General features: G+C 42.5%; 1 protein-coding gene across 2 annotated transcripts in view; it reads left to right on the top strand.

Moving 5' to 3' along the window:
• LOC138493198 (tripartite motif-containing protein 42-like) overlaps positions 1–15,772 on the top strand; it is an 807,816-nt gene extending 792,044 nt beyond the window's left edge. For both annotated transcript variants that reach the window (XM_069620359.1, XM_069620360.1), the window contains one exon: positions 15,458–15,772. In XM_069620359.1, coding sequence (XP_069476460.1) covers positions 15,458–15,574 — 117 coding nt within the window. In that variant the 3' untranslated portion in view covers positions 15,575–15,772. The remainder of the gene's footprint in view (positions 1–15,457) is intronic.
• The last annotated feature ends 235 nt before the right edge of the window (positions 15,773–16,007 follow it).

Below are 16,007 nucleotides of genomic sequence, written 5' to 3'. Positions count from 1 at the left end.
CACCGGAGCTACCATCTGCATATCCGTGTTACATCTAGACACAGGACTTCCCGCTCTCAAGAGTTTTTTTTTTGCCAGAGTGGCCTTTTTAACTCTTGTTGGCTTCCCCGGGGAAGGGGCCACTTGCCCGCCCTCTTTACTCAGGCAGGCATAGTGGCTTCCCTCCAAGGGAGACATTACCTTTTCAGAAAAAAGCGGGCTTCACGCAGAAGAAGAGGGGATAAGGATTCTAGACAACTCTCCAGCGAATCAGGTGAGGAAGAAGGAAATCTATCGGAGCAGTTTCCAAACATTCGTCATCAATTTGATGTATGGCATGTTGCCAAATCAGTAAATACAAAAATCACAGCTGCTGGTAAAAAAAAGGGTTCAGAAAATAATTTAAATACATTTTACAGTGGTCTCAGTCTTTCAGCAACCATCTTTGGTGGAGCTCCAAAACTTGTGATGGGTATGTGGAAATTCTACTTGAGAAATGGTGCTCATAGATGCACCACTGTTCCAATGTTCACTCATGGACAGAAAACCAACATTTTCATGAATGTGCACACGCACCATTATCGGAGGAGCAGGAACGCAAGAAGAAGTGGTTGGTGCCATGTTCACCGCCACGCAAAGCTCTTGAGAAGATTGTGTATGACAAAACTCTTTCAAGAGACCTAAAGGGGCTTACAGAATTCTCCCACACCAGAGATTTGGAGGTGTTCCACAATATGTGCCTAAAGTACAGGCCGAAAAGGTTGCATGTCAGCATAGGCGGGATGCAAGCCAAAACATTACTAGCCGTATTAGTGCATAACGAGAACATAGGTAGAGAACAATCGAGAAGTGACAGAAACTTTGGGATGCTTCGTTACAGCTTGGCCTTTGCAAAACGAATCAAAAAGTGGGTGGCAAAGCCAATATACCAGGAAATGGAATTCAATTTTGTGAAAGATCTTACTTTGACTGTATTGGCCATGCATACTCATGGAATGGATCCTGATTTTGTTCTTAGGACACATGCAATGCCACAAAACTTTGCAAACCAGTTCTGTTCACCTAAAGCTGAACTTGTTGAACAGTTCCCTTACCAGTATAAATGATTTGCAGCAGTATTCTTAATACGCTCATTATAACATTTGGGATATGTTACCCACTGTTTGTACATTGTACACCAACAGTGCAATGCAATTAAACTTGAATTTCAATGCTACAATAAGTATTAAGAAGTGTTTAATAATGCAGATTTAATCCAGTTTGTGGTTCATTAATGTATATCTTTTGCCTTCCCTTCATTTATATTACTGTCCCTCGAACGATAACATACATGTCTGTGGTTGCTAGGTACCTGTAAATCCCTCTGCTACACCCAAATCACATCCACACATGCAGTGCATGGCTCTGGCGTTGATGGCCTAAATTGTCTTTTCAAATGTATCCTCTTTGTCAACTTTTTGCCCTGCTTTTTTACCCTTTACCCCTCTACTGGACTTGCGCGATCATCTGCCCTACTTGGGTCCTTAGGATATAGGTAGATGTGTGTTGCTTTTTGGGAGAATATATTACTACATGGGATAAGGGCTGTGATGTGGGTCCTTGACTGATCAGGGCACGGGAGGGTCTGATGTATATCAGCATGAAAGGAACTGCAGGGTCTGAGCTGGTGGGCTCAGGTCTGGCGGGGTGGAGGTTGTTAGTGCACGGGAAGTTCAGTGGAGATGAATGGGCACTTGGATTTATGACTTGCAGTGGCTTACGTTATCCACTGAGCTCATTCCTCTGTGAGAACAGGGAGCGCACAGGCGTGGCAATAGGGAGGAGAATGTGTGGGCTGGCTGAGTGAGCCGTTGTGGATGGGAGAGCTGCATTTGTACAGAGAGATGGATTTTCGGGCCTATTAGAAAGATGTCATTCGGGCTATATGTCATTCGGGCTATTTCAAAATAGTTTCCTAATGCTGGGCTTGAAACTATAGTGTATGTGTTATTTGAGATGGGGTGTGGTGTAACGGAATGTCGTGGGGGTTGGCTACGCCTCCCCCCTTGGTTATTATGTATGTTATGTTTTGAGAGTGACGAACGAGGGGGAGGGGGCAAGGATCGTCAACGTCCCAACACTAGTAAGATTGTTGTCTCTGTCTTCCCTCTGTTCCCCCTGCATTGCGTCATCGCACCCTGAAGCACTTGTGCAGTGGCGCGTTATAAATGCAATATAATATCATCATATGCTATCATGGTCTGTTTCAGACTGACACAAATGGAATCTTAGGTTACACCAGACTTTCAGTGGCTTGTATTATCTGTTTTACTGACCTTCAGCATAACTGGTGGATGCCAGCAAACAATTAGTAAATTGTTTTAACATGTTTCGAATGCCACTTTGGTCGGCCGACCTCATTGCTCCCATGGAGTGAAGGTAACTTTGTTTGATGTTGCTTGTGGGGAGTTCACACCGACGCGTCTTGTACAGTATGTTTTAGATTTATGGCTTTAATTCACAAAAACGAAACCGACCAGGCATACACGGTCAAAAGGAGCTTCAATTATTATTCGACCTTGGACGAAAGGGAGGATTCGCTATGGCTTGAAGGGCGGAAGGTGCTGAATACCCGCAAAAATAATAAGATTCACTATTTTAAAACTGGACATTGGAACATTTATTTTCATTCTATAGAAACCGTGGTTCTGAGTGGACAATCTGCGTTACGCTACGAGAATGGAAATACCAAATATTATGTAAGTTTAACTATTCGAGTTTATAGACGAACGAGTAAAGTTTTCATTTTCTGACCGGTATTGCTTGCTTACATTGTTATGGGTTGTTAGTTGGAGCATATTGAGATGATTATTCATCCACGACCCGCAAACACAACCTGTATGCAGGCTAGTGATATCTAAACCATTTCGTCCCATAGCATATCAGTGTGTGCTATCAACGTTGTATTATTGGATGAGCTGGGTGCAGAACATTTTCCAAGGGGACTTGGTTTGCTTGTCAAAATTTGATGTTGCCAGTTCCGTTACATTTTTAAAAAGGTAGCAGGCGCCCCTCACTAGAAAGAACATGGCATGATAACATGTTACGTGTTTTTTTCGCACTTTGAATGTCCGCAGCTGTGTGTTTCTATTGTTTGTGGTTTGTGTCCGTTATTTGGCTTCACCCGCTGCAGAATTACTAACGTCATGAAAATAGGTGGAGAATATCACTAGGAATAGTGATGTCGGCTTCAGGGGCGGGTGATATGATTTAGTGCCGAAGGGGCACTTGAACTTAGTGCGATCGATCCACAGATAAGATTTGCACAAGATGGCCGCGCCCCGCTCGTTGATTTCATATGTGTAAAAGTGCGGAAAACTAAGGTAAAGTGCATAGGAAATGTTTTTATGATCGATCACAGTTTGCTTAAAACCACATGCCCGAACATTCGGGACAATAAAATTTTTGAGCGCACTATTCCTTTAAAGAATGTACTTATCTAAAAAAAACATTACATTGGAGTGCTGTTAATAATACAGGAACCTAATCGTACATACACATAGGCAATGGCTGCAGCACACACTATAGAAGTACAATATTTTTATTCTGGTAATTTTGGCTTGTTACATATTGAAAGCTATCCTTGGAGAGTTTTGGGTAATGTTATGCATGGAATACATAGCTAATAAATCAAGACTTACTACATACCTGTGTTAGTACAAACAATACATATAAAGACCCACAATGTATACAAAGTAGAGGCACATACAGGGAAACTAAAGTAAGGAAGACCGAAACAACATCAATACAAAATGTCAATAACATTACAGTTCATCATCATAGACACAAATTAATTGTGTGTTTAAGGCCTGCTTATTGACCCATATCTGTGCACCATGAGCTGACACCAAACCCTAAGGGAAGTACTTCTATAATATACAAGAAGGTTAACGTCTAGATATATAGCACCTTTTCCATTTAAAAATTCTTCCTGTCAATGAACAAAACCAGCCGCCTTAGATATGTATTGAACAAAACCAAGTGGTCCAGATTTGTGATGTCATCAGTAATGTCATCAATGAAAATTGTGAAGTCATCTTTGATGTTCTGGGTGTTAGTCTTAGCAGTGCACAGTGGTGGTGCGAGTTATGGTTGCTTACCGTACCATAACTGGCGAATTTCAGGAATTTTTCTATTTTACTTGTAACCATAACGTCCCTTAAACAGTTATTTCACTGGATATATGTATATTTATTGCTTGATTGTTTTTTTATAGGGCTCCTAGTCCATTAGTTAAATAAAATACAGTTTGCAATGACTTTTTCCAAAATTCTATTAATAGTCACTTTTGGCTCGCTTTACAGATTTAGATGTAATTTTCTAAACAATGTATCTGGTATGGGTCCTCACAAACTGGACATTGTGGGGAAATTCATCAAAAGGTTCAAAAATCATTAAGAACGGAAAAATAGAGAAAAATGTGTTTCCATTGAATACCCGTAGCATGAAAACAACTGGACGATTTTTGCCAAAAAAGAATAAAAGTGGACACAAAACATTGCAGAGATTCCTTTTTTTGGTTTGGTGTGAAGCCATTCAGTAGTTTATTTTAAAAAACTGATGAAGAAGGGGTACCACCAGGACCCAAAAACCGGTTATGTTTCTCTCCCCTCTTTGTGTAAACTTTTATACATCTGCCGTGGTGCATTGCAATACTGCGGTTTTTCAGGAATGAAAAGACGCCATTTTTATGTTGCTTGACACAAGCTAATCTCGCAGTAATCCTGCAGGGAGCCAAAAAAGGAAAGGAATCAAAATGAGATATGGAGAGTGAAAACTGATGGTTCCACTTTAGGGTACAGGTGAGAAGAGAGGAATGCGTGTGTACTTCCAGAGTTTTGAGTGGGCTGGTGAGCCCGTTTTGTGGCATATCATTTAACTCTTACCCCAGGAATGCTGTAAGAATCCCGCACATTTCCAGCGGAAATTTGCAAGATGCACTCAATGGAAAAAGGTGTGCCCCAAACCGGCTAGGCGCTAACGCAAATAAAGTTGGGATGTATCCCAACCAGGATACTGCCCAACTCGTAATGAAGCCGAGTGTATTTTTTGCCTGTTTTTTTTTAAGTTATCAGCGCTGCATGCGCTTCCTCCAGCCTGCCCTCCCGTGTTTGTTTCCCCTCCTCGTACCCCGCCCCCTCTCCTGTTTGGCTATCTAACTTTACTCCCAAAAGGGGAGCTAGCCCCTCGCTTGCCACCTCCAGCACACCATTTTGGTCCCTGGTGAAGCTGAGGTGAGGCCCCCTGCACCCTGACCTTAATTTAATGAACTGTGCATTTTTTGCCTGTTTTTTGTTAAGTTGCCATTGCTGCTTGTGCGCTTCCTCCTGCCTGCCCTTCCAAATTTGGTTTCCCAACTCGTGTCCCGCCCCCTCCCCTGATTGGTACAGAGGATCCCATTAGTATCATAGTGCTAGGGCAACCCTCTGCCCGTTGTAGCCCCAGCGGCTAAGGGCACCAAGGCAAAGGTCGGCTCCTACAGTGGCGGCTCCAAACTGTGTCTGCAGGTGTCAGCAGCGGAAGCAGTCACCCACTAACATAAAGCAAGCCTAAACTACCACCTACCCCTCAATCCCTCAGTGACTTATATAACCAAACAAGCACACTGTGTCCCATCTCCTAGCCCATTCACCACACTGAGCTCAAGGAAAGGACCAGCAGTGCTCCCATCTGAGTACCCGGGTGTAGTGTCAAACGCAAACCACTTCCCCAACAACAGCCTACATATCCCTGCTGCAACCGCAATCAATGAGGTGGTTGCAAAGGCATAATCCCACCTGCAAACCAGCAGTAGCACCGGGCTGCAGTGCCCAGACGCACCAATCGCAGGACATACCGCCATCAACCAGCACCAACGGATAAGGTAGACACAATTGCACAATTTCACTGATACTAATAAACATTTTTAGCATTCATCCCATCATACAACCAGAGGCGTAGCCAGAATTGTATAACAAGTGGGGCCTGGAGCTGGTGTAGTAGGGCCCATCCTAAGGGGAGCCTGCAGAGGGACATGTATTTGTTTTAAATGCGCAGAAGCGACAAAGCATATCTAGGGAGCCCAAACCATTTATGGGGGATTCATTAGGGGAACCAAGTGACCAACAATGCACAGAAGAAGTTTCCAATTCATTTTGATAGTGTAGTACCTTCTCCCTACACCAACCTCTCCTTCAAATAATAACACTCAATTTGGCTTTGTTGACCCATAAACGCCAGTTAAACATGCCATGTCCCTGTTAAAAATTGTTTATGGTCCAATGACCCTCCCCGGGTCCCAGCCTCTCATGCACGGACACACATACACAGACACACACATATACACATACAGACACACAAACCCATGCATATTTATACACATGCATCCACCAGTCACATACCTATACAGTTTCTCTGTCATACACACACGCAACTAGAACATGCATACTGCATTCTCATTCACACCTCATTCTCGCACCAGTGTACACCATTCACAATGCATTAATTCATACAAATGCACTTACAGACATCCTCTTGCATACATATGTACATACACACACACACTCACACACGTGCACTTACACACACCCTTTCAAGTATGCACAAATATTTTCATACCTACATACAATCCTCGCACACATGCATACACACAAACAAAAACACTTTTTCTTCCATTACCTGCTTCCCTCCCGACTCGCCATGCCGCTGCCCCCTGAGCTGCTCTGTAGGACTCTGGCTCCTGCACAGACAGAAACCAGGAAGCAGAGATAGCTTCCAGGTTCCTGATATGCATGCAGCAGGGTCCGTTCTCTGGCTCATCTGCACAGTGCGCAGATTTCCCAGTGAGCGAACCCTGCTGCTCAGGCTGCACAGTGGCAGTTGTAAATGCCTGCTCAGTGATGCTGAGTGGGCATTTACAGATTTTGGGTGGGCCTTGCCCCTCAGGCGCTACCTGTCTACGCTTCTGCATACAAGACCACCACAGGGAAAGAAGTACACCAACCATTCACATCTGTGACACTCACTAGGAAACCTATTGTGAACACAAACCGTTTAAAAACCTACCGTATTGTGGAACCCAGGCCGTATTGTGAAACCACTGTACAGGATTCTCAAATCTAGGTGTGTCCTCCCAAAATTGCCTATTATATTGTGAAACCTACCGTATTGTGAAACCTAGGCCTTTCTCCCCCTATAAAGGATTCTCAAATCTAGGTGTGTTCCCCGTACCGCTAATTGTATAATGAAACCTAGGCCTCTCTCCCACTATACAGGATTCTCAAATCTAGGTGGGTCGTCCCAAGATTACCTAGTTTATTGTGAAACCTAGGCCTTTCTCCCACTATACAGGATCCTCCAATCTAGGTGTGTTCTCCGTACTGCTAATTGTATTGTGAAACCTAGGCCTCTCTCCCACTATACAGGATTCTCAAATCTAGGTGTGCCCTCCCATAACTGCCTATTATATTGTGAAACCTATTGTATTATGAAACCTAGGCCTCTCTGCCACTATACAGAATTCTCAGATCTAGGTGTGTCCTCCCACAATTGCCTATTATATTCTGCAACCTATTTTAATGTGAAACCTAGGCCTTTCTCCCACTATACAGGATCTGAAATATGGGTTTGCTCTCCCATACTTGATAATTGGCTTGGGATGCCCAGGCCTCTCTCCCACTGTACAGGATTCCCAAATCTAGGTGTGTTCTCGCGTGCCTGATAATTGGTTTGGGATATCTGGGTGTAACGCACCCATATCCACCTATAGTACTGGGAAACTTATGCCTTTATAACAATTTACAAAAAACACAAGTCTAGGTGGGTGCTCCCAATCTACATATATATCGTGAAACCTAGGCTTTCTCCCACTAGACAGGAATACAAAGCTGGGTTTACCTCTAATATCTGCCTATTGAAAAGTTATACCTAGCAGCCATCCGAGTAGACAGGAATCTTGAATCTAGGTGTGCTACCCAGCGCATGCCAATTGCCTAACCCCAGGACCTCACCATCTTCCAGGAACACCCGGCTAGCCACATAAGGCAATTGCTTAGAGCCGTACTATGTCCCAGTCAGCTGCAAACCCATAGTCTAATTTCAGGACAGAGATTTTTGACCTCCTATGCAAAGGTGGTATCGACATCCTATTCATAAACGAAACATGGCTAGACGACAACTACAAAACCACATTGCATAACTGCATCCCTGACAACTTCAAGTATTCAAAAGTAAACAGGAAAGACAAAAGAGGAGGGGGACTGGCAATAGCATACAAGGAACACCTTAAAATCAAAACAGATGAACCACTAAACATCAAAAACTGTGAATCCCTGATCCTTCATCTAACAGCAAATCCCACAACAAAGCTCAAATTTGTCATGTTATACAGACCACCAACATACGATGCAAGCTTCGCTGACGTATTCTCTGAAGTGATCACCAACCTAGCCATTGAGCAGGAACACGTGGTAATCCTCAGAAACTTTAACATCTAGTTTGACAAAGAATCTGTTAACACACTGAAATCACTAGCCAAACAACTGAAGACAATGAAACTACATCAGCTGGTCAAAGGTGCAACCCACAATGCGGGACAGATGCAATCTTCGCCAACAATAATCTCATCGCCAAAATGCCACCACTACAGATCCTCCGGAACAACCAACTTGTCATTACATTTGTGATCACACTCCCCGCAACAACGGCAAAAGAAACAGACAAACTGCCAACTATCATGAAAAGAAACTGGAGAGCCGTCAGAGCTAGAAACCTTGCAGAACATTTAGAACTAACAAACCTCAGACAACGACCCTGGACAAAGCAGACATCAAAATAAAGACAGAACTACTCCATAAATGGATTGCTGGAACGATCAACGGGATCTCAAAAGAAAAACCTTTCATCCCATCATGCAAAAGAGCTACAGCAAAATGGTTTACCCCGCTAATCTGCGCCATGAAAAGGAAAAACAGGAAACTTGAATAAGAATGGAGGGAAAAAAATGATCAGGTAAAGAAATTACAACTCCAGCGACAAATCCACTCATACAAGAAGGAAACCCTTAATGCCAAAGTGAAATACTACGACAACAGAATCACCAAAGCCACCAACACCCAAAAGGAATTGTTTAAAATCATACACAAAATAAGAAACCCTCCTGGCTGCAAAAATACTCTGATACATTGACTGAAGCTATGCAATGACCTTGCAGACCACTTCAAAGACAAAATCATCACCATCCAACAAATCATACGAAGCAGACCAATCGACTACAACATGCGACCCACCCAGCCATCCAGGAACACCAGAACAAACTTCGAAGCTTCCCCCAACTATCAGCTGAGACATTCATCAAGCTGGTAAGCAACAGCAACCAAGCAGACTCCCCCATGGATCCATGCCCCCCAGACATACACAAATCAATCCTCACACAAGGAATGCCCATGGAACACTACAGAAACCTTTTCAGTGATTCACTTTCAACAGGGAAAGTACCACAATCATTCAAAGCAATAATACATTAAGCCCTCCTCAAGGACACAGCAGGAAAAGTGAATGACCTCTACAACTACAGACCCATATCCAACATACCTTACCCAGCTAAACTACTCGAGACATACGTCTACAGAATAACACAAGAATTCATAGAGGAGCACCAACTGTTGGACCAAGCACAAGTAGGCTTTAGACCAATGAGGGAAACGGAAACAGCATTGCTCTCAATCTGGGACGATGTAAAAACGAATGCAGACTCAGACAAAAGCACCGCTCTAATCCTTCTGGACCTCTTGGCAGCATTTGACAAAGTCATCCATGAAATCCTCATCAGGAGTCTAGAAGAAATAAAAATCACTGACACCGCCCTACTATGGATTAAATCCATCCTAACAAACAGAACAGAAACCGTCTGGATCAAACCTTTCAAATCTTCCACAAGGGAATCCAACTGTGCAGTACCACAAGGATCATCCTTCTCCCCACTGCTCTTCAATATATACCTGATGCCACTAACCAAACTCATCAAAAACATGGCCTCACGTGCTGCAACTACTCAGATCATCTACTAAATAAAAGCACACTGGAAGAAAACAAAATGCTAAACAACTGCCTACAAGAACACAAACAGCCTCAAACTCAACCCAGTCAAAACTGAAATAATGATCATAACTAAAAGCGAGAAAAACACCTACCACACATGGGCAATGAAACTGGGTACAGCACCAACTTCATCATCAGTAGTAAAAAACCTGGGAGTGTTGATGGACAACGAACTAACACTTGAACCACAAGTAAACACCATAATCAAGATATTTTTCTTCCTGCTACACGCAGTAAAAAGGATCCTACCATTCCTCTCTTTCACCCACAAAACAATCACCATCATCGCACTCATCGTATCCAGAGTAGACTATGCAAACAGTCTATACTTAGGAATGCCAGAATTACTGTTAAGAAAACTTCAGCACATCCAGAACACTGCGGCAAGACTCCTTCTCAGACTACCACGAAGAGAACACTTTACCCCAGGGCTGAAAATGCTACACTGGCTGCCAATAGAAGAGAGAATCAAGTTCAGAACGATGTGCATAATGCACAGAGCAGTCCACCGCTAGGGAGCAGAGTCCCTAAAGAAAATAAATAACCACCTAGCACCCGAAAAGATCACTCAGATCAAGCAATGACATTTGCCTAATATCAAAACCTCACAACAAAAGAAAACTTGGGAGTATCATCTTTCTCTCACCTAGCAACCTCAACCTGGAATAACCTACCAAAAAACATACGCAACACAAGTGGTCATTTGGAGTTCAGAAAAATAATTAAAACTTGGCTCTTTGGTCCAGATTCAGGAGGAATCCTCTAGGAAGAAAGGTCCACAATGAAACCCTATGAATACCACTGTAGGATACAAAAAACCCTAACCTATCCCCCATTATAAAAGAGGGGGCGGGCGTGCACCGCCCACCCAGCCCCACATGCCACCAACCCTAAAGGATACTTAGATAGGTGGGACCAACCAACAGATGGACAATAAGGGACAAGTGCTGTCACCAAAACTACACCTGCCGCAGTGCACGGGAAGTTGCGGTTAAGAGCTCGATACACAAACCACTATGCAGAGAGCTCCCACTACGCAGCATGACTGCCAACTAGGCGGTCAAAGTAGAGTACCAAACACACAGGATAGCCATAGCGGTTTAGCGCAAAAACGCAAAGACAAAGTGGTAAGAAATTGACAAATGCTTGAAAACCATCATAACCGTACCTTAAATTTTCATTTTTCTGCATACTCAACATACAGAAACTGACACAAACACCCCTCTGCACAGCAATCCTCACACACTTCACCACATTGCAACAACAGACTAACAACACATAACCCGTCACAACAGCACATGGGAATTCTGGCACCTACCGAAAACCGCACTTAAGCTCAGCTAACGGTGCAAACCGAACTGTAGTGGCCAACAGGACATCACAACTCTCACTTTCCTATTCCAACTACATGCTACTAACCCCCCGCCTCCCTCCCCTTCTTTTGACACCCTCCTTTTCAGATCCGTCGGAGCACCTGGGGACCACAGCAGTAGTGACGTTGCGTGGTACCAATCCTTGTCACATTAATACACAATGCATTTAGATAGAGGCCCCATTCCTTAAGCTCACGTTAAAATACTTATCAATCAGTAATGAAGACTCAATAAATGCTTCTTACATTCTCATGTAAAAAATACATCTTTTAATTATGAAACATTGGTAATAAAGAAACATTGCCATTATTATCATTACTTTGCACAACACACTTAAAATGAAAAAAGTCATTAATGAAAAAGCTGAAATCATTGTTAGGGCCTATATCTCAAGTCAACCTGCTCCAGGAAATCATAATCACCTTAAAAAACAACTACCTTCCTCACCAGGTTGTGATAGGCACCCTCACGAATCATGCCAGGCAATCTAGCACCTGCCTCAGTAATTCATGATAGGCAACCTCATAGAAGCATCTGCCTCAATCAATACCTCAATACCTTTCTCAATGTGATATCAAATGAAGGGTAAAGGCCACTCCATACTCACTAACTGCAGAATGTAGGGAGTTGAGAGTGCTGGAGAAAACTGGATGCCTGGGAATATCCACAATTCAAGGAACACTGGACAAATAGAAAAATTCCAAAAATATTAAAAAGCCACCTATTAATGCATTATGATCTTTTCATCAAAAAAGCATCAAAATAATATATAATGCTTCACAAAAGAATTAAATGTCCATTGGGATTAATGGTGCCACTATATAACCAATCCAGAATAAGGTGTCTGCTCTTAGGTGATGAGCTGAATTGCCTTGGGGGAGAACAACAAATGTGTTCCCTAAGCATCTCAAACAGAATCCAAGTTCTACTCAAAAGTCAATAGACAGAGTCCTTTAGGGACTGTAAAGGCTAAAAAACTGCCAGAATCCAGCTTAGTGCATTTAAAGTCCAGTAAAAGAAAAAAGACGTATTTGGCCCCTCCCAAATAGAAAGCTCTTCCGCTCTCTCTTCAGTCTTCCAGCCATCTGCCCCCTGCCAGCCGAGCCACCCCAAACAGCTGTTGGGGCTTTGAGCCGGGTCTATTTATTCTATTTGGGCATTCCCTGTTTAACGCCAATAACCACCAAAGTTTGTCCAGCACTGAAAATATTTCTAAACAAAAATATCAGTGAAACACATCTTTTTTGTGTAAGCAAAAACAAGGGTCTAATCGTCATCCAGCACTAGGAATCTTTCCAATACAAACATCAGAATACAGCATCACTCCTGTCTGAACTATATCACAATAGAGCTGTGTAGTTCTTCCACTTGTATTGCTATCTCATAATGTACCAGGCTCAAGGTCTGTGGCGCCTGGCCCAGACTATTAAAAAAAAGAATTCTGAAGAGCAGTGAACAGCTATTTTTATAGAAGAGGATTGTAATGTGCCGGACTCAAAGACACTGATGCACAGCCCGGGCTATTGAAAAAAAACAGTAATGTTCTGTACTTTAATATAATAAGTTAATGCTCACGGCTCACGTTTACTAGATATTAAAGTGTTTGCATCGCACTGTGCGTTTACGGTCTTCAGCTCACACCACATGCCTCTTTAAGCATGGATGTCATGGGCAGACATGGGAAATCACATGTCAGCCTGGCATGAGTGCAGATGAACAGAGAGAGGTTGGCAGGTCAACCTGTATCTCATTGTTAGAGCAGAACTAGGGCTATTCGAAACTCCCTCTTCCTTGAGGGCACAGAGAATAGGATGGTGTTTTATGATTGTATAAGTAATTATTGTATGTAATATTATAATATATGTATTGCATAATTGCATTGCGTTTTATTGGAATTTCTTTCAAAAATAAAGCATGTAATAGCAGAGAGAAGACAAGGTTCTTAAACCCTGAGGGTCTTTTTCACTTCACAATGCTGCCCTTTGGGCTAAATGGAGAGCCAGCAACACTCCAGAGACTTCTGTATTCCCTTCTTTAGCGTCATCAAGAATTTGCAGGTGACTAAGCAGAAACTATTTTCATGCAAACCAAGTAATAGGAGAACACATGAAACAAGTGTACTCTTTGGCTCAGATCTTCCAAAAACAGGGTTTACCACCAATTCTTCTAAATGTCATTTCTCACATCCCATAGTGTGAAATATAGGATACTGTGCAGGTAATGGATTGGTCTAACATTAGGTATGCAAAGTGAAATTTACACAAAGGATTCCCCTAACAACATCAAAGAAGTAACATTTCTTGGGCGTTTAGGATTTTAATGCTGCATCACTCCAAATTTCACAATTGCAGGATCTCTGAGTGGAAAGCTAACTAACAATCTGCCCAGCTGGAGTAGGAGTAGCAAGGGATAGACACTTTTCATAGATTAAAGAATTCGCTCTGCGATCCACCCCTTCTGATCATGCCTAATTGCTATCAGCCTTTTATAACACAAAGTGATGGCCTCCGAAATATCGCATTGATACACTTCGCGCCTCGAAACACTTTGCACCTTGAAACACTTGTGTATAGGCGCGTTATGAATGCCATATCATAACATATAATATATGGGGCTGTCCTATCCAGAAACGGCAGGGAAGTAAGAGTAACAACATATTCATCAGTCAAAAGCTCTTCCCCAGGGGATAAAATGTTGTCATTATTGAGCTAGAATGGTTGGCTATCAAGTGGGCAGTAAAGGCACCTAGAGACTATCAGACAATATGCCAATTTCATCTCATTATAGACTGTGCCCTTCTAACCTGCTTAGCTAGTAACAAAGACACCAATTCCGGGGAATATTAGGCATCTTCGTATACTGTAAAACACCTGGAGAACTGTTGCAACCCAACGTTGAGCCAACATCCTCTACATGCTAAGAAAGAAATAAGTGGGAGCTGCAAAAAAGGGAGGAGGTACATGATGTCAATAAGGAGGAGGGGGATCTGAGCAGTGAATAAAGTCACCTGCTGCACAATGCTGACCGAATAGACTGCACACAGGGGATCCAACAGAGCCTCTCTCCACTTCTCTGTCCCAGTCCAGTACGGTGACGCCACTCTTAAGTTCTCAGCCTGCTGACTCACAGACGTACATCCAAATGAGACCAACCTTAAGCATAATGTTGAGCCACACCTGAAACATGTGCATAGGTTATGAGGAACACATGGGGTAAGGCAGGAATTAAAAGCAGGCTACTATCCCGTGAACCCTCTTTGGGGTGGCAGTAGGATTCCACCAATCACAAGAGTTATTGGACCAGTTAAGACTAGGCAAACAGTTTGAAATGAGGCATGGGTAGTACACCATTGAGAACTTTGGAAGGTGGTTGGAGGTGAAGGAGTGCAAAGTAAGGGGGACACGTACATAGAGAGAGAGGATGAAGAGTAAAGGAGGAGCATCAGGGTAAGTGTGGAGGTAGAGGAGCGAGAGAGAGGATATCAGAGAAGGAGGGGAGCAGAAACGTGCTTGAAAGGTTGGAGTTGGAGGCGAGAATACGAGAAAGGCAGGAGGAGGAGAAATAGAAGATCAAGGAAAGGTTGAAACTGGATAGGTAAGGAGAAGGAAAATGAAAAAGTAACCAAGAAGAGAGGGGCTGTAGAAAGATGAGTAGGAAGAGTCCGAGTGTCTGAAATAGAGTGGCTAGGCTTTGTTTAGGCAAGAAGAAACTGTAACCATCATTATATATCTGTTTTTCAATTTTAATTTAAAAAAAAACCTGAATGAGCTTTACTATTTCGTAGCTTAACAGGACTTGCTTAAATGGTGGCATACGGTTTTAGAGAGACTGAACATTATTAGTCTTAATTTAAATATGACAGGTATAGTAATTGATACAAAGAGCCACATTTTGCATTGTTTGTAGATGAAAAAGAGTCTCTTAAATGTAACTTTGTAATACCAAATAATGCTCTACGATTAACTCCACATTTGTATGTTCTATTTCAGTTATCGACACTGAGCAGCACTGCCTTCTGGAATAAAAAAAGGCAGACGACCCCATCACGTTCATACTGCAGTATTAGAACGAATGTCCATAGACAATGGGCTCCACCGGAAATTTGAAATCCTGCCTTTCTGTATCTACCATTATTCTGTTGTTGCTCAATAACAGCACGATTTCTCTTTCGCTCATGGCCTTTTGACAGGTTAATTGAGAACATTTGGTAACAAGCAATGGTAAGATAAATAAACTGAAGGTCTTCTATGTGTGTTTGAACTTAAAAACACAAATATGTTGCCTGATAATCGGAGAAATATGTGTAACAACTGCTGTGCATAGTACAATTGAAGACTGCCTGTTATTGTGCTTGAAACATGATGTCAGAAGGCTACAGTCAGTGCTCCAGTAAACCTTTTAGTAGAGGAGTTTATACAATTCTAAAATTCAAATGTAAAAGTCTTTACATTTTTTGGGAAGTCAAAATACCATTTTGCAAGTAAACAACTTTATAACAAAACAAATGGGAGTCAGTTGTTAGGTACAAAAGACAGATAC

This window comes from Ambystoma mexicanum, chromosome 10, assembly GCF_040938575.1.
Source record: "Ambystoma mexicanum isolate Mex_15411 chromosome 10, UKY_AmexF1_1, whole genome shotgun sequence".
Classification (NCBI taxonomy): domain Eukaryota; kingdom Metazoa; phylum Chordata; class Amphibia; order Caudata; family Ambystomatidae; genus Ambystoma; species Ambystoma mexicanum.
Note: the sequence above shows the minus strand (reverse complement) of the source record. Positions and strands in the feature narration are given on the sequence as shown.